Here is a 19,607-nt window from a genome sequence, read left to right as displayed (position 1 = left end):
TCGACACCCACATTTTGTGTTCGGAAGCCGAACGGCAAGTGGCGTATCGTTCATGCTTCCAATAAGCTTAACGCTGTCACCATTCCGGCACAAACGCCAAGTCCTAGAAAGGATGTTCTTCAGAACAACATGCTCGGGTGTACAAAGTACAGCGCAGTTGGCTTGGTCGATGGGTATTATCAATTGCCCATGAGAGCTAGTGTGTTCCCGCTGACAGCGGTGAGCACTCCGAGCGGCATGCTCTGGGAGTGGCTGATGATGTTCCAAGGACTGTCAAATGCACTAGAAACATTTAATCGTCTTGTGACGCAGTAGTTCAGGCTCCAGTGGGCGAATGCACATACATTCTTTGACGACATTTTCTTTCACATTCGTGCGGAGCACGGAAAGACGGATGAGAAGGACCATATTGTCCATTCAAGAGCGGTGCTAGAGTGCATGCACACGAACAAACTGCATGCCAATGCAGACAAGTGCATCTTTGGCGCACAAGAGATTCCCTTTTGAGGGTGCTTCATTGAGAAGCGTGGCATCCGAGCGGATCCCGCTAAGGTCAAGGCCATTGTAGACTGGTCGCGTAAGTGGCTTGGTCTCGCCAATTACTTGCTCAACTACAGCGTAAATTACGCAGAAATGGCTCGGCCATTATCCAGTCTCCATAAAAAGGATGCGGAATGGTGTTGGAACACCGAACATCAGGAGGCTTTTGACAGATCATAGACAGCCTCCTACATGCACCAATACTGGCGCTGCCAGACCCGATCGTTCTTTCAGCGTCGTCTGTGACGCTTCGGACTTTTCTAACGGCTGTGCACTGCGGCAAGCAGACGCCGAGGGGCGAGATCGGATGATCGCGTTCGAATCCCGACAGCTCAAGCTGCAGAGAAGAACTACGCAGTTCATGACAAGGAGCTACTTGCAATGAAGTATGCACTTGTCAAGTTCAGGGTCCACCTGCTCGGCTCCAAACGGTTTGTGATCTACACAGATCATGCGTCATTACGCACTACGACTCCTCTCGCAGAGGATGGCTAGATGTCTATCTTTCTGTGCGGAATATAACTTCGAGGTGAAGTGTAAGCCGGGAAAGCAGAATGCTTCGGCTGGCGCGTTGTCACGCAGACCAGACTATGATCTTGTTCATGTTACAACTGTAGCGTCGTCTGTGAAAGATTTGATCCGCACCGCGTATGCGGGTGATGATATGTGCGTACCGCTGCTACGGTCTCTCGGGAACAAGGCGTTTGGTAACTCGGACAAGAAGTTGTCGTCGCAATTGCGCACTCAAATGCTCTGATATTCATATATTACCGGGTTGCTGTATTATAGCACCGACTCGACGGATACGTCACGAATTGTAGCTCCTTACGATGAGGATGTAAAGTAACATATCCTCTGTATGGCCCACGACACCCCACTCAGTGGTCATCTAGGTCGTGAGAAGATCTACAGCTCTGTGCGTTGTCTCTATTGGTGGCCCAAGATGTACAAACGAACAAGCATATATGTGCGCACGTGTGAGACGTGTCAAAGAATAAAAGCCTCTCCATATGCGGCGGCGCCTCTGGCCAGTTTGCCGGTACCTTCCGGATGTTGGCAGTCCACGAGTATGGACTTTGTGTTTGGCCTGCCAAAGGACTCGGCGGGCAACACGGGTGTGGTGGTCCTTGTAGACCAAATGAGCAAGATGGCTCATCTTGTGGCCGTGCCGGACACCATCACCAGTGTGGGCAAAGCGGTGATGTTTGTCAATCGTGTCTTTTGACAGCATGGACTCCCGGAGTCAATTGTCTATGACAGAAACCCGCGCTTCACTGGGAAGTTTCGGTCGACAAATTTCAGAGTGCTAGGTACCAAGTTGCCTGTTTCAACAGCGGACCATCTGCAGACCGATGATCTGGCTGAGCGCGTGAATCGGGTCGTTGAAGACGTTCTTCGCAGCGTCTGCCCCGAGACATTGAAGCGCTGGAGCGCCATGTGGTAGCGTAGAATCTGAACAATGCAGTGCATTCATCTACCGGCTAAATGCCGTTATTCTACGTAAACGGCCTTGTTTATCCTCGCATCCGCTGACGCCGCCATCCCATGGCTCAGTACTTGGTGGGGAAGGAATAGCCTTACGGCTAGCTGATGTCAGCCCACTCACTGTCTGTAAAGAAGTCGATTACTTCCTGTCAACCAGACTGAGTGTCCTACGACACGTTCGCAATGCAATGGCTGAAAGCCAATATATGCAGAAAGAATATGCAGATGGAAGAAGCAGAAGAAATCTGTGAGAATCTTTGAGGTTGGAGACCTGTTTTATCAAATGCTTAAAACCTTCCCACACATGCAGTCTCTGCTGACTTTAAGACGACGATTAGTCCACGGTTTATTCAACTTTTTCAGGTCGTGGGCAAGATAGGCCTTGCGTATACGCTAAACCTTCTGAGAAGGATGCGCACCCACCTTAGGTTTTATATAGGCATGCTTAAGCCAAACCGGGATCTGGCGCAAGTGACCGTGGGAGCGTTGGCGCTGGGGCGGGGCCCTCAGGTGCTCGCCCACCAAGACGCTTAACCAGCAACTGGTTTTGAGTACAGAGTGCCACGATTTCCATCTCCAACGGCGCAAGGCGCTTAACAAACGCACGAATTGACGTATTCGTCTGATCAACGGCTAGGAGTCGCTCCGACAGAGCGCGATAGTCCTCAACGTTAGGTAGTCGGTGCAAAAGGGCTCCAAGCTCTTGAGGTCTACCGCACAGCGGTGTGTAACTTCAGCATGGTGCTCAGCAGATCCCCGATCGCGACGGAGCCTGTCTTAAAAAGCTCGAACAGCATCACGAGCCATCGGACGGCGATCGACTAAGTCGTCATCGTCCGCCGCCGACTCTTCTTGACGAGAACGGTGGCGTCCGCTATCACGAGGAACATTTTGCGAGTCGACGTCGTCGACAGGGTCAAACCCAGTATCTGGTGAAATGGCTGGAATATCCCGACTCCGCGAACTCTTGATAATATAAGGTGCCACTTTGGAAGACTGTTTAGACATCATGGGCGCTTATGATCAGAGCGATCATGAAGTTCAGCGTCGTCGTACGCCCGCGCTGCTCGGCAGTTGCCAGGGAAGCCGGAGGGCCATGAGCTGGGCTCAAGCTATGGCCCTGAGCTGCTGCAGTCGTCGACTCACCCATATAAGAGACCACAATTCTCGCGGGGGCGTGATGAGTTAATCCAGACGTCGCAGGGTGATAATTTTGAGGAAGTCGGCGTTGCACCATGAGTTTGGCAAACTCGAACCGAAGATGGCGTTCCACGCGCACGTTCACCTCCTTGTGGCTCCGCTGTAAGTTGGAAAACGAGGAAAGGTTTCGACGCCGCTGCACCAAATGCTCAAAGGGCTCTTCTCCATCTGCAGCGGTTTTACCAGGGGCGAGCACCGCGAGCACCACAGGAATCGTTCGCATCGCAGTTACAGGAGCGCCTCCAAATTGAGCGCGAAGTCGAGCGCGGTTCCTATCCATTTGGATTTCTTGATCTACCAAGAAGCGATTCTAAAAATCTTTTCGTTAGTCAAGCTCAGCTTGAGTAGTGTTTGGGGGCGCAAACACGTAGGCGCCCAACGATCGAGCAATCGTGTCCTTCACATCTGTGCGGATCTGCCGAGCGGAAGCCGTATTCTACGCGAGGGTATTGGATTGGCCTGGAATTGCGCACATAGCTGCCCTGCGGGTAGCCTCTACCTGCTGCGCCTGTGCCTCGTAGGGGCGATTGGCAATGATACCATTTCTCCCGATAGTCGAGAGGTCAGGAAATGGACAAGGTGTCCGCAAGGTTTGAGCGGGCTATCGTCGCACCTCTTTACCCATCCTGAAAAAGGTGGAATCGACACGTAGTCGACTTCCTCCGAATCCTTGACGAGGTAGTCCATCGCCCGCGGCGGGCGCGGAGCGCAGTGATCGATTTTGGACGACTTGGGATGCGCTTCCATTGAAGCCGCGGGCGTGGAGCGCAGAGATCGGTTGTTGAGGGCTTTTATTGAAGCCGCGGGCCTGCTGCTTGAAGTTGCACCGCGTACAGACGACGAGAAGGGCTCTGCCTACGGGCGCTCACGGAACCAGCGAGGCTGGGTGTCTTTCGTGCCCAAGACACAGGGCTCATTGAGCACAAAATACATGCAGAAGGTCCTGGTAAAGTAAAGGTCAGGAAATCCTTTAAATTTAGATATAGGCGGCACTGTAGCAAATATATCAAAAGAAATACAGTTTACATTTTGAACGGAAGGGTCAATGTTGTGGTTACTCCTGGGTTCAGCAGACTGTGATCCGCTTTACTTGCAATGTTCTAAGTATAGAACGAATGGTCACCGACATTAGCTTAGCTTCCTCTAAGCGAAAGAGCTATGGCAGTCCCGCTGCAACCCGGGATAGCGGAGATACGAAGTTGTATGGGGTGGCCACCGGTGGTCACCCAAAAGGTCTGCAAATAGATCAAAGTTGCCTGAAAATGACCACTGATAAACGAATGAATCGTTGGTGGCATGGCGATTTACCCAACGGAAAGAATTTATAGGGAAGAATACCTGTTATTGCCTCCTCAGTACAGAAGAACTAAATGTGTTTAACGAAAAGACAAAAGAATCGACTGTGGCTTTATATGCCAATACTTCCACTAACACAGTAGTTGATTAGTATTGTGGGTCAGTGGGTACAACTGACCACGAACGTGTGGCTCCCAACCGATGTGTGGTTGAGCACACACGTGCAAAGGAATCAACAAAAATTTGCTGACAGCGGGTTTGATACTCTAGCTCTGGAAGCAGTTGAGTCCGGGGGTGAGTCAAGCCAGCGTATTACGGAACTGAAGCATGCCGATTTTGTGTTCCACGCATTGTTGATACAACAACTGGTTGTGAAGTTGCCAGCACAGATGTTCTGTTGGCATCGTTGCCGACGATAGAAGAGCGGTCGAAGCTTGAAGAAGTCACTCACAATGACTTTCAACACGACCTCAGGTGTGACGACATTGTGGAGGTCGTGCTGCTACGGTCGGAGGTCGACCCAGCGGAACTCACTCCTCATCAGTTATCGATGATTTGGCTCTCGAAGAATTTTGACAGCGTGTGAAATCACGCAGAGCATCAGCTATTTTAAAGGATCCGACTGATGCTTGATATTCACTTGTTATGTAATACAACGATGATACACTTAGTGCGAACCCGCATTATAGTCCTTCACCCGAGCGTAGAGTTCGACACGAAATTGGTCATGAACCTGTTTCAAAGCACGCAATGCTACGACAGTGGCCACTGTCGCGTGAGCAAAGTGAGTATATCGATGGGTTCTTTGTCCAAAAGCAAGCTGCTGGTTTGGTGAGGGAGAGCAAGTCCCCTCACAGCGCGCTAATCAAATAGTCGATAACGTAACGTTCACGTCGTTTATAAGTTATAGGCGCGGACCATCTCCGCTCAAACGCCGATTCCGCGCAAAAATGTCATCATCCACCGTATATCCGGGTGTAAAACAGCTGAGTGTACTTGATTTGGTTGATGGATATTACCAAATCTCGATGAGGAAGGAGGACGTCCCTTTGATGGCTTTTGATACATCGTCCGGTTTGCTATGGAAGAGGCTTGTGATGCCACAGGGACTATCCATGCCCCAGCAACGTATCATCGATTGGTCTACTAACTGTTTTGACCACTGCGACGCTTCGCACAAACCTATTTGGACGATATTTTTGCTCATTCGAGAGACAAAGATGACAGATCTGTGGAAAAAGTGCACTTGGAGCATCTCCATGTGGTACTGAAATGTATGCGTGAACATTTATTGCAAGCGTATCTTGCAAAACGTAATTTAGGTACCAGTCCTCGGTTTTACATTGGTGAACACAGTGTTTGGCAGACCCAGATAAGGTCAAAGCATCGTTGAGTACAAAATCAAAGCGATTTGAGAAAATGGAATTTTTGTCCGATTATCTACATGGCTCTTCTCGCGTAGCTACGCGGAAATGGTACACTAACTATCAAAATTACTGAAGAAGGACGTACGATGGAATTGTGTGACGAAGCATTCAGTCAAGTCAAGAACAGCTTGACGGAAGCACCCTTGTTTGCTTTACCAGATAATACAAAGCCGTATAGCGGTGTGTGTGACGATTCTGAGGTTGCAATTGTTTTGCATTATTGCAAAATGTTACAATCGCGACAGCTGAAGTCAGCAGAAAAGAACTACACTGTGAAGCATTTAGCAATAAAATATACTTTGATGAAGTTTCGTGTTCACCTCTTGGGTTCAACTCCGTTTGTCGTCTTCACGGATCACGCAAGTTTGCGTTTTGCAGTTCATTCGCCGCACTTGTCACAGCGAATGGCTCGCTGGCTATTATTCCTTGCATTATACTACTTCACGGTCGCGGACAAGTCAGAGAAACTGAACGTGCTGGCCGACGCATTGTCATGTCGTCCAGATCATGAGCTAGCTCATATCAGTTACATTGAAATCGATGTTTCCGATATAATACACCGAGCGTATATTTGAATATGAACATGGTGATGTGATCATCAGTGCACTGTCATCGGGTGGTATGGATTTCCATGACAAACGTTTTGGCCGCTTGAAAATCAAGATTGCATCGTTATGAATGGAAGAATGGTATTCTTCACTATGCGGTTGACGTGACGACTAGCCATTGTTTGTGGATCCCCATAACGATGATTTAAAGTACAGGATAGTGTACGAAGCGCATGTTACGCCGATGGCCGATCAATTTGGCCGCGAAAGGACCTGCCAGTCTCTCATTGCCTGTAGCGGGACTGCCATAGCTCTTTCGCTTATAGGAAGCTAAGCTAATGTTGGTGACCATTCGTTCTATACTCAGAGCTGAAATAGGGAAACGAATCGCAACCCCTAGTATTAAGAGTAAACAGTAATCACAACCTTACCCAAGGAAAATAAACTCGTCCGTTCAAAATGTAAGCTGTATCTTTTGAATTTATTTGCGGCAAAGCCGCCTATATCCAAATCTAACTACTGGCAGCCCAGCCACGTTGTGACTTCTTGTTAAGGTGTAGCCACGCCATTGTGTGGTCACACCATCTTGTGTGACCCACTCCTTATACCAGGGTATGTATTAACTCGTTACAGTTCCCAATCTTGGTGGCCGGCCCCACATGTACACGTGGGTGGCGCAATACGTGATGACATGTGGTGTCTGTCAGCGCGTGAAGAGTGTAAGGCACACGCAAGTGACACTGTGGAGTCTTCCTGTTCCTATTGACTGTTGGAAGTCAGTCGGTCTCGACATTATTTTCGGCTTCTCTGAGAATGCTGACGACCACAATGGGTTGCTCGTAGACTCAGCAATATAGTTCGCATCGCTCCGTGGAGCAATTTCTTTGATGCCAAATCTTCGGCTAGATTGTTCAAAGGTCACTTTTCTTGCAATCAGTGGTTGCCAGGTGCCGTCGTCTCCGATCGCGATACACGATTCACGAGCGGCTTTTGGAAGAATTGTTCCGAATTATTGGCAGCCGCTTGGATATGTCCATGACGGTAAACCCAAAAATCGATGGGCAAACAGAACGTGTCAACGGAGTGATCGGTGACGTGTTGAGAATCTTCCGTGCAAAACTCCTGCAGAATGATTTTTTTGTTATAATTAAATGTAAATGCTATGAGCAATTTGGTTCTTTCATCCGCTTCATATACGCTATTTTAATAGACGGCTTGCGACACCCATAATTATCGCTTTGTGCGATGGGTGGTGACTCGTATGCAAGTGGAAGAGGCGCTCGTTGCCTCACAAATTGACGCAATCAGTGATGCAAATCCGAAGCTAAAATACAAGGACGCCCTGGACTCATTTGTTACGAGTGGTGTGGATTTGATCACACGTGTGCGAGATGCAATGGCAAATGCGCAGGATTTACAAAAGAAAACGCAGATAGACAAAGTCGTCAAGGCAAAATGTATTTTATTGTTATAAATAATGTACTAAGTAGTACTGATAGGTTCTTAGTACTACTAAGTTCTTTCAGACAATGCGGTAGTGATCTTGGGAAGCCTGAGGCTAATTCTTCGCTCCATCGGTGCATACCGAGAAGTGTCATTTTAGGCTCATACGATTGCGACTACATAGCCACAGCTATGATACGAGGGTCAAACTTTGAACCTTTAAGATCGTCGCCTCAGCATCATCGGGAACTCCGGAACCAAACAAACGATCGTGAGACTAGCAACGTCAACAAGATGCAATTGGGTGCTGATTGCATTGGAGATTATACTGGGAGGAATAACCAAAGCGAGGTAGCTTGGCAAGCAGATCCATATCATCAGCGACAGCAGGGAGAGGTTTTAGAGTCTGCTCTAACCGCCAAAGCCGATTCTCGATTGCACTCCCAAGCCACGATTCATGATGCTATGCGAGATCGCCTCGCAGACGATCCGTCGAGTATCCTTCACGCGTTGTCGCGCTGGTGGCGGAAAGGAACCTCCACGGTCGGAAAAGGCTATTGGTGAAGTGGCTGGTTATCCAGCGAACAAGAATACGTGGGAGCCTCGTAGTCGTACACGTTACGACTATCGCTTTATCGTTCCAGCGTTCAACGCGGGTCCAAAACCGGACTCCGCTAAGGGAATCCGCCCCATCCTCTTCTTTCTTCCTCTCTCGTTGTGGATTCGACAAATGACCGCACGTGCTTCGTAAACATATTTAATATCGTAATGAACTCAATCCTGCGCTGTTAAATGGGCAAACCAAAAGTGCATATCACGTACCTTCAGCAATCTGCAGCGGTATTCACATTGCGCAAATGGTGGATATCCGCGGATTTGGTGGCACGAATCCATGCCTGTCGATTGTCGGGATGGGATCCCGATTGAATTGCTGGATGTACGTTACGTACACGAGGCTTCGTGGTCTGCCTCTGCACGGGTAATCGGTCCAATTGCGCGGAACTATGCAGTTTGAGTCATCCCTTAAGCTTCCAATAGACTAATGAGTTCATCAAACTGTTATGTGGTAACACTGTGTCGGTTGTAAATTCGTGACGACGATTATTTTTACGGTAGCAAAAATACACTAGACGACTGAACTCGTCGTTGGGGTTTTCATAACAGTCGTCATCCAATCAAACTGGTCGTTTGGTGCCAGGCTGGCCTAACGTGCGAAAGCGCCGTTTGACGTGAGATAGTAGCATCACCTGAGTTCGATGATGGCGAAGTTGCCCCTTCATCCTCGGACTAAGGTACGGTTCGGCTCTGCGCTCGTCGTCCGCGCAAGTCGTCTTCGATGCGCTGCATCTCGTGTGGGATCACAGATGATTGAGTCTTAGAGTAGGAAGTCAATGCAAAGTTGCAGACGCATGATATCAAGATGTTGTGATTCCTGGTTGACTCACTTCGTGTCCTATGGCTGGTGCTATCGACATTAATCAATGTTTGAAAGACCATTTTCAAGCTAAAATCAATGCGTGGAAGAGGAGTGACCAGGTGGCAAAATAAAACAGGGGGCAAAAAATAAAATGATGACCCAGGCCACCGCCAGTGGATCGGTGTGTTCGTGGATCCGCAAGGAGTGGGCACAGATCGATGGAAACTTTGTCGTCAATTCCGTAACTAGTGCTAATTTTCCGGACAAAGACGAATCAAAATATTGTTGCTCGACAAACTGTGTACGGTACGGTACGTTCTTTTACAAGACGCACGGTGACAGCAGTATGAATGCGGATGTTTTTAACCTTGACGTTCTTGACGAGACTCTCGATGAAATTTATGAATGTTCAAAGCATAAAGAACTGCAGCACTTCAGCTCAATTTTGTTTCACCACTCAGCATGTCCTCGAGGAATAAATCAAAACGCCTTCTGTCCAAACACGCAGTAGTTGGAGGTAATCTTCTGGATTTCTGACCATTTTTGATTTGCGAAAACCAAAATTGCTATTTCACTTTTTCATTGAAATATTCTGTTTTTCTGAAATTTAACGGATTTTTGGAAGTCTCGGTTGAAAGTAAAAAGAAATTTACAGATGTTTTAGCCAATCAGGGTCTGAAGGTGTATATGGTAGAGGTATAAACGCAAATCTCATAAAGCACCTACGAGGTATGCGTGTCGTTAAGGCTGTCCCGCCGAGTGCTAGCGGATTAAAGTAACATCCACGAGCTAATATTTTGCTTTGAATGCTTTGCTTCTGATAGAGAGCCAACTCATTGAGATTTTCGACCTGCGACCATGAGTACCAAAGTACAAAAGTTGATGACCCAGCCTATCAATCTGATGTTCAGATTTCTGCAGAATGTGCCTAAAATGACTTTATCAATGCCACGTATAAATTTTTGATCGTAAATACTGTTGTTGATTCGTACAGAAATCCCGCATTCAAGTATGGTTGTACGAGCAAGTGAACACAAGGATCGAGGGCCGTATTATGGGATTTGATGAATACATGAATTTGGTGCTTGATGATGCTGAAGAACTGGATGTAAAAAATCTCAAGCGCTCGCCACTTGGTCGCATTCTGCTAAAAGGCGATACAATTACGCTCATGATGGCCGTCGACTTGTCCAATTAACTAGTCAGCACAAGGTCCTATCATCAATAAACTTCTCGACACGTTAAGATTTTTTATTATCTAGCAGATCCAGCATTTTTGAGTACATCATTAGCCAAAGACCTTTGTAGTCAATGGTTGTAAATAAATGAATCAGGAAGAGATCTCAACTACTATAGGCATTGTTAAAGTGTCTCAAAAGAGCACATCCATCAAAACTATGCTCAGTCACCTCGTGAAAGCTCTGCACGAACGCACCGATGTCGTCCACAACACTAGTCAAGAGCGTCAGATGACAATTGTTCGGATAACTAGCGGACACGCACGCACCGTTCCTTGCCTACGCTCGTTCGTGGCTGCACCAACTTAAAACACTCTGGCAGCTTCTGTGTAAACATGTCAAACACACGTGACATGACATCTTTCATCTGTGGTGGAGATAAGATGGGTTTTAGCACAGCATAAAGCTTAAGGGTGCTTTGCGTAATGCCGCGCATTGGATTTGTCGGGATGGTTAGGCTTGCACAGTCATAGTCAATCTGAAGAAGCACATTTCGTCATATGAGTTTTTTGGATTAAATCTGCACTGATCACTGCAAAGCACCTGTGTTGAAATATTCTCCAAAAAACGATTCATGATTTGCTCCTCTACGATACTTGTGAATTTGCTAAATATTTTCTCATTATGTTCAGCGTAGTCGCGCGAGACACGGTCAAATTCGTCTAACAGAAGCTTCTGGCGATCAGTAAAATGAGCTGCAAGAGCGGCCTTGATGTGAGGAATTATGGTCATAGACAACTCTAATGACTGCGATGCCAAAGCTGCGATTCAAAAGAATAGATCACAACTCGTTTACCCCTAAAACGGATACATACTTAATTACCTAGATGCCTTGCAGAAATACTCTTAAGATTGGCAATTTGCATCGCACCAGCGCCAAGTACAAGCTGAGTCGTTCTTGAATTATATAACTTAACATTGACCAAAAAAAGTTGTAAGCAAGGCTCTGTACTGATGTGTGTGCAAGCAGCGTACCCGAAAAATTTCGATCGACCGCTGAAGCACGTCGGAAGCTAATACAGGAAAATTAGCGGCGCATGACATATAGTTCATAGTGATCTCCAACATGAGGAGGACCGACCATACAACACGAAACGTTTTGCCGCAAATGGATACCATTTTTCGCGGTGGTGCTGTTTCACCGGTAATCTCTCGGTCGTTGGAGAGAAGGAGTGCGACGCCTCGCCCACTAGAGAGATCATCGAGAGCTTTATGACGAGGTTCAGAAATTTCCGTATTCTTCCACAACTCATGGTCTAGAGTGGACACTAGTCTGGCAACCTGAATTTGATGATATTTTTCAAGAAACAACTTGAGCTGAGAAAAGAGAGATCCACGAAGTGTATAGTCGGTCTTGCCCATAAGCTTTTCAACACTAACGACGAAGTCCATCGTTGTGTCGTACAGCTTGCGCAATTGTGGCATCGTGTAGACAGCCTGAACTTCTTTCCTTACAGCAAATAAATTCGACACACTACGCTGTGAGAGCTCACAAGTCTTGCGCACAACCTCGTCGATTTCTCGAATCACTTTTGAGCACTTAGCCTTAATTTTCCAATCACTTAGCGTCGTATGTTCATCACTGGCATGTTCAAGAGGTGACCATCCCTCGGAAGAATTGGCTGCTTTGCATTTGACAACTTCATTAAGACTAACGCAAGATTCATTTCTGTTTGCAACATTGACAACCTTTTCCTCTTCCGTGGCCTCGTTCTTTTTGTTTTGCATGGAATTCACCAATATACTCTGCACTACGGTGGTACGCTTTAGAACCATAAGCAAATGGTCAAAGATCATCTGCACACACTGAAGAAATTCATCCGAAGTCAACGCTCGCAGCTGATTTGATATTTTCGACTCATTGCCGAGGGACGCGCCAAAATCAGAGTTACCGCCACTTTTGCTGCTCAACGACACTGCTATTGTTTCAGTGACTACCGTTTTCACAATGATGCGAATTTCTTCGTTTAGCTGCTCATAGTATGACTTGATAGTAATATCCAAGGCGTCTACACGAAATAATACATCCACAAGTTGTGTAATTTCCTCCTGTACATGAACCTTCGCATCGCTAAGGCTATTCTGACTCTTATTGCTTGATAAAGCCGACTCCTCTTTATCATGGAAAGCCCACTTATGAGATGTAACGATCGAGATAAAGCGCTGGGAAATTTGTGAGCTAATCAAGCCACGATAACCACGAAACTTGTCATGAAGTGAGCTTAGGCCATGAATGCTTTGTAAATTCTCCTTTAAAATTACTTGCGAAGTCTCAATCAAAGTCAAGGCGTTCGTGTAGTCTTGACATTGTACTAAGGCCTCGACAGCAGCCTCTGCATTCCTTACCTCCTCGATCATCGCGACTAAATTGTGGAGCTCCTTAATGCGTTTTTGACGTCGATGCAAGCTTACGATATCAAGAGTTTTGTCAGCAAGAAGGTTCCGCAGTCGTTTCATTGTTACCCTGAAAAAATCGAGCGATTATTAGCATGCTCAGGATGCTAGATGATAGTCATCATCACGCACCTCAGAGTTGCTACTTGGTCGCATGCAGCTTTAATCGACTGCTTTATCACTTCCTGGTCTGCTGATGCTTCAAAGAATCGATCTGATCGTGAAGACACTTGACGAAGTAATGTGAATTCTACGCGATCCAGATATGTTGTCAGCTAAACATGATTCAACCCCGAGTTACTATCTTCCTGTTAAACTCCACCACATATCATATTGCTACAAAAACCCACCTCTTCTTGGATGGATGTAGCGTGAGGCATAGTCATCACCTCTTCAAACATTTTCGGATTCGCCAAGTCGAAGCCTGGCTCAAAAAAAAGGGTTGGCACTGCTTTTAGACACTTGGCCACGTCCTCTGCAGCATGAAATTACGACAGCAATAAAAGTGGGTCGATGGAAGATGCACTACGTAAAAGTTGTCATGATTTACCATCCGCGACGGAGATTGATGGCACATTGCTTGACGAGAGCTGCTCGTTGACTGGTTTCAAATGATTTTCCTCATACTTAGCTGCTGCCATCCCAAACTGGCGTAAGTACGGTTGCAAGTCACGAATTGACACATCTGCAAGTCCCGGATATGGGGATAAAGCGATGTCGACATCTAAAGAAGGATATAAAGCGTCGAGTAGAGTGCCACCCCATTTGCTGGCTTTAGGGTTGGTGAGCACCGAGTACAAATTGTGATGATAAACCTGACAATACGTCTGCTCTTCTGCCGCTTTTCCATTAACCATCTCCTCGTCCGTGCATGTGCGGTTAATAAAATTTGTCGGGTTTGAACACCAGTTTGCGCTGACGCTCTCACGTGCAAATTGTGGCATGAGCTGTCCCACTTCCTGCGTGCGGCCAGCAATCGTTGTCCCGTCGGCTAAGCGCGTGGAGCTAGGATTCCGCACGTCGAAAAGGCTTGGGTATTCGGTGGGACTAGGAAGCGTCATGCGGCTTGGGTATTCGGTAGGACTAGGAAGCGTCATGCGGCTTGTAGGGATCACGACTAGCGAATTAGGCATTCCCACAGAATTGATCGAGTCTTTTATCACGGTTAACGGAGTCGATACGACGCCATTCCAACCGCGCTTTAGCAGCTCGCGGGGCGACAAAGTTCCCAGCGGCTTCTTAGCGCCATCGAGCCGCTGCTCCATTTTTCAGAATGCGAGCTCGTAACCGCCAGCAATGTTGCACGAAGGGAGCGGATCTACGTTCAGGATACATACAGTACACGACAAAAACTTCATTTCAATTTTTTTCACAAAATTTGACGCGGCATCTCAAGTGCAAGATTTAAGGCTATTACTTTTTTTTGAGCCTATAATGTAAGTAAAATGCATATTCAAATATAACTTAAATATAGTATTTTTATTGCAATAGATACCATAGTCTATTCTCAAATTCCTGCAGCGGGGCTGCCGTAGCTCTTTCGCTTTGAGGGAGCTAAGCTAAGGTCGATGACCTTCGTTCGATACTAGGACCAGTACGAGTGTAGAGGATCGCAATCCGCTTACTCCAAGAGTAACCACAACTTTAGGACTACGGTCACTCCTATCACGAGCAAATAATCTTCCTCGTCACTTACCCGTGAAGCCTCACTGCCCCGGACATGAACCAGCCCCATATATAGCAGTACTGTCAAACTCTGATAAAGATAAAATCTTATTCATATTATCCGCGCCTGGCTTTTTCACGCGACTTACCGTCGATCTTCAACCCCACCGCCTTACACACAGGTGACCGCAACACACGGTCGCTTTCACTCTCCGCGGACTCTAACCCAAGAGACAATAGATCAACGCTCTTATCTTTCTTTTCACCAGCGATACACTCTGAAGACCGTATCATACTATCGTTCTTACGTGTCAAAAATATACATTTGGAGAATCGATTCACATATTATTTTCTCATTCCATCCTAAAACCTCGACTTACTGTTTCTTCTCATTTCCGAGCTCTACTCGTTCTCCCGGACGCGGTAAAGATCACCATCTTTTTGAGAAATCTTTGAGCGGATGCGGCTTAAACTGAGACCTTCCGTGTCCACTGTACCAATTTTCAGGAAGCGGTTGGCTTTGAAGTCATTGCGTAGAGCAAACAAGCTGAATTGCCGTTATTATATTGACGTGTAACGGGGATTGTCAATCCGTGAGCACACACTGTCTGATGGAGGCTCAACATTCCTCAAAGGTTATTGCTTTCTTCCAGCAAGCCGCTGACTTACGTAGATGGGAGTGACATTAATTATTACAGCCAATAGGCTTCTGATTTCCATAACCAAATAAGTACAAATATACAGGGTGTATACCTAATGTGAGGTACAAAAGTATGTGTCCACACAAGATTTGAACTTACCAATGAAGGGAGGAAGAAGCTTCGAGCTTTCCAAGCTTAAATTGATAAATTCTTAATACTAATACGTACAAAATCCCCCACAATAAAAAAACATTTTGCCTTGACGACCTCGTCAATCTGCTTATTCCTTTCGCAGATCTTGTGCATTCGCCATTGCGTATCGCACCCGTGTGATCGCACTCACATGAGTCGTGATGAATATATTCAGGGCTTTTTGTACTTGCACATCACATGCGCATCTTTGATTCTATCAATTTGGAAGGCAACGATTTTCCGAGCTCCTCTTCCTCTTAAATTTAGAGACACCACCCATCGCACAAAGCGGTTATTGCGGATGTCGCAAGTCATCTATGATAAATGGCGTAAATTCAGTGGACGAATAAACTGAATTGTTTATTGTAATCTCAGCCAATGGTAATGACAAACCCCATTCCACGGATTCTTCGCACAGAAACTTCTCAACAAATCACTGACTACACGGTTGTCGTGTTATGTATGCCCGTCGGTCTCAGGGCGTACCGCTGTGGCTATATCCAAGCGAGTGCAGGAACTCAAAAACAATAATTTTTGATCGTGTAACACGATCAGAAACATTAGTGTCCGGTAACCTGTAGTTGCGAAAAACATGATCAATGGACAATTTTGCCGAACCTTCGACATCGATGGAATCGCTACACGGAGCGATGCGAACCATCTTGTTCATTCTACGTGCAACCCATTGTGGCCGTTGGCATTCTCGGAAAAGCCGAAAATAATGTCGAGACAGGCTGACTTTCAACAGTCAAGGGGAACAGGAGGACTCTACACTGGCACTTGCGTGTGCCTTGCGCTCCTCACGCGATGACAGACACCGCATGTCTTCACGTATCGTGCAACCGCTTGTTCATGTAGGGTCACCAAAATTGGGCACTAAAAGACGGTAGGTCCTCTCACAGCCAAAGTGACCGGCCATGAGCGTATCATACGCTTCGTACACTATCTTGCATCATTGTTGTGGAACCACAATTTGTGGCTCGTCGTCACGTGCAACTTCATAGTGAAGGAGACCATCCTTCCATCATAACGTTGCAATCTTGAATCCAAGCGACCATGAAGCTTGTCATGGAAATTCATATCACTCGATAAGAGTTCTCTAAAAATCAGATCACACTGTTCATCCTCGATACGCTCGGCGTATATATCGAATACATCGTTTTCGATATAACTGATATGAGCAAGTTCATGATCGGGACAACGTGACAATGCGTCTGCCAGCACGTTCAGTTTCCCGGGCTTGTACGCGACCTTGAAGTTGTATTCTGCAAAGAATGCTAAACCAGCGAGCCATTTGCCGTGTTAAGTGATGTGACTGAACTGTAAAACGCAAACTTGCGCAATCCGTGTAGACGACAAACAGACTTGAACGAAAGAACACGAAACTTCACCAGAGCATAGTTCGTTGCTAAAAGCTCCTTGTCGTGGACAGAAAAGTTTTTTTCTGCTGGCTTCAGCTGTCGCGATTGCAACATTTTGCAATAATGCACAATCGATTGCAAACTCAAACTCGTCACACACACCGCTATACGGTTTTGTATCATCTGGTAAAGCAAGCAATGGTGCTTTTGGAACGAGGTTTCACGTGCCCTGGTGTGAAGTGTGTCGGTCACACAAAATGTGATCATAAAATGGTGTGGTTTACACGAGACAATGTGACCATACAATGATTTGGCTACACTTAAACAACAAGTCAGTACGTGGCTAGAACAGCCAATTGTTACACATTTAATTGGGGTTTTCTATATTGATGGGAAAACCTATAGATTTGAATCTAGGCGGCTTTGCCGCAAATAAAACCGAGAAATCCAGTTTATATTCTAAACGGAAGAGTTTACTATCCTTGGGTTAAGGTTGAAGTTCCTCTTGGAGTAAGCGAATTGCAATCCACTACACTCGTACTGGTTCTAAGTATCGAACAAAGATCATCGACCTTAACCAAGCTTCCTTCTAAACGAAAAAGCAATCGGAGCTCCGCTGTACTTGGTAGCACTTGTAGTCAATCTACATTTAAGTCGTTATGACTGATCCTCTTTGAAGACGGAGCAGTGTTCCTGTTTGCCCCAGGACATTCAGGACCGGCTTAGCAAGCTGATGTCCATGCTTGGCCCTGAGGGCGTGCAACACCTTGCCTCGCAAGGACATGAAGAGATTAGCGCGCGCCTAGAGGCGTTTTCGGGCTATAACAATGCTTCGTTAGTGCACCTATAGCCGGAGATGTCAGTCTCAACTGTTTCCATGACGCCACCGTCGACGACGGTTGACATCTCTCGACCCAAGCCGCTCATGGTGAGCGTTAATACATTCGAGGACAAGGATAAAGATAATCTTCTGCTCTGGGTGAGAGAGGCCAAGATAATTTATAGAGTCCGCCATGTTCCAGATCGAGCGACAGCGCGTGGCTTCAGCTATCTCCAAGCTCAGTGGTCGAACAGGAAATTGGGCACTGACGTGCGGCACTTCGATCGAAGCGGCGTTTCCATACTGGACGGAGCGGAACCTGCAATTTTTTCGATTGTTCTAGCCGCCTAACCAGGCATATCGCGTGCGATCGTTTCCTTGTCGCCCGACAGGGTAAGAAGGAACTGGGTGGATTTTATCCGAGAGCTGCATACTCTCATTACCGGGATGACAGCCGATCCTCTCCCCGAGGCGATCATATTGACCATCTCAATGGAGGGCCTCCGCACTGGCGTGGTCAGAACGGAAGTCTTCCGTGTGCATCCGTCTTCTTTGAAGAAGCGGTGATTCTGGCATTGAATGCCGAATTCAACTTCAAGTCAACACATCTTGGTTGGAATCTCTCATCAAACAGGCCTGGGCCGATGAATCTCAACTTATGCTGAAATAGAGGAGGCAGAGCTCCGAGCTGCTGGGCAGCGTGTAAACATCCGAAACGTTTTGTCTGGGGAGACACCCGTCAACTTCGGACAGGTTGTCCCCTGCGCAAGGTGCGTCAGGATACATCGAACCGACGTCCCGCTTTTCATCAGTCTGGCTTGTCGTGAAAAACGACAAAACTCATTAGACGCGGTGCGCCCTACTGGGGAAGAACTAAGTTTTGTTGAGCTTCAAAGAAGTAGTGGGCAGCAGGGCGCAGCCCTGAAGGGCTCCGTGCTCTTGAACACGGAACGTGTATGCAAGACGGGCTTGCTGGTCGTGGTAGCGGCTGTGAAGTGCTTTGAGGAGCCACGGAATATCCTTATCGACTCCGGAACGTCGGGTAATTATGCTCGACGCTCTATGATAGAAGAAGGTCAGCTGTATTCTGCGACGCTGAACGCGCGTTTGAGTGACACCGTCACTGTTCGCTTAGCGTTGGGGACCTTTGTCACTGTGTCGAGGGTCCCTGTAAACCTCGGTATCAAAATTCTTGACTTTGATAGCGTAGAGCGCTGCCAAGTCTTAGACTTGGACGCAAGGTATGACCTTATCCTTGGTTGGAACATCATGAGCCACGGATCGATTGAACGCGCACGTCTCCTGGTAAGGCTTTGGTGTGTCAGGAACCCACCTTTGCTAGGAAGCAGAAGCGCTATCGGCGTGGGCACTGGACTTGTGCTGGATATCAAAGTATCCGAGTTGTCGAACACCAAAGGTGTTTTGGACACGAGTCCCGATCGTAGGTCGCGGGCTGAACGTAGAGTTGCACGTGAACCGCCAAGCGCTGCTTCAGTATCGGAGCAGTCGTTGCATGCCACGAGTGGTATGGTCGGCCAAGAGCCAAGCCATCTAGGGCGACGCCCCAGTGATGTACGTGGAGTGGCAAGTAACCCACTGAGCGCTACTCAAGTATCGAAGCATTTGCTGCAAGCCAAGAGTGGCATGGTCGGACGAGGCCTGAGGCATCTTAGAAAAGGCCCTTCAGATGCGCAAAGGTAGCACGTTCTCCACTGGATGAAGACTGCGGAACTAGCAGCTCTTCGTCGGATATTGTTGCTAACATCAGGGCTCTGATGGGGCAGGGAGTGGGGAGGCTGATTGTCGCCGAGTGCGTGCTCCCACCGCTCCGAGGAGAGGCATCGGCGACGCCGCATATTATCTGCACGACACAAGGTGTCGACCCTGATCCAGGTTGTGTCTACCGTAGACGATAGCGCTACAGCTATACACGGTATGAC

The 19,607-nt window shown here is 47.3% G+C and overlaps 2 protein-coding genes across 2 annotated transcripts; one reads left to right on the top strand and one right to left on the bottom strand.

Moving 5' to 3' along the window:
- Window positions 1–10,214: 10,214 nt before the first annotated feature.
- Window positions 10,215–10,554, top strand: PHALS_11261 (small nuclear ribonucleoprotein e; the record flags this gene model as incomplete). The annotated part of the gene is made up of 2 exons (XM_024726825.1): window positions 10,215–10,280; window positions 10,351–10,554. 2 exons carry the CDS (start codon window positions 10,215–10,217, stop codon window positions 10,552–10,554), a joined length of 270 nt encoding a protein of 89 aa, XP_024577463.1.
- A 145-nt stretch (window positions 10,555–10,699) lies between these two features.
- On the bottom strand, window positions 10,700–14,253 carry PHALS_11260 (vacuolar protein sorting-associated; the record flags this gene model as incomplete). The annotated part of the gene is made up of 8 exons (XM_024726824.1): window positions 10,700–10,808; window positions 10,864–11,072; window positions 11,138–11,355; window positions 11,418–11,505; window positions 11,570–13,058; window positions 13,121–13,263; window positions 13,339–13,463; window positions 13,539–14,253. The coding sequence occupies 8 exons, from the start codon at window positions 14,251–14,253 to the stop codon at window positions 10,700–10,702; spliced, it is 3,096 nt and encodes a 1,031-aa protein (XP_024577462.1).
- Between the last annotated feature and the right edge of the window lie 5,354 nt (window positions 14,254–19,607).

The sequence above is a fragment of the Plasmopara halstedii genome (assembly GCF_900000015.1).
Source record: "Plasmopara halstedii genome assembly, contig: Scaffold_526, whole genome shotgun sequence".
NCBI classification, from domain to species: Eukaryota; Oomycota; class Peronosporomycetes; order Peronosporales; family Peronosporaceae; genus Plasmopara; species Plasmopara halstedii.
Note: the sequence above shows the minus strand (reverse complement) of the source record. Positions and strands in the feature narration are given on the sequence as shown.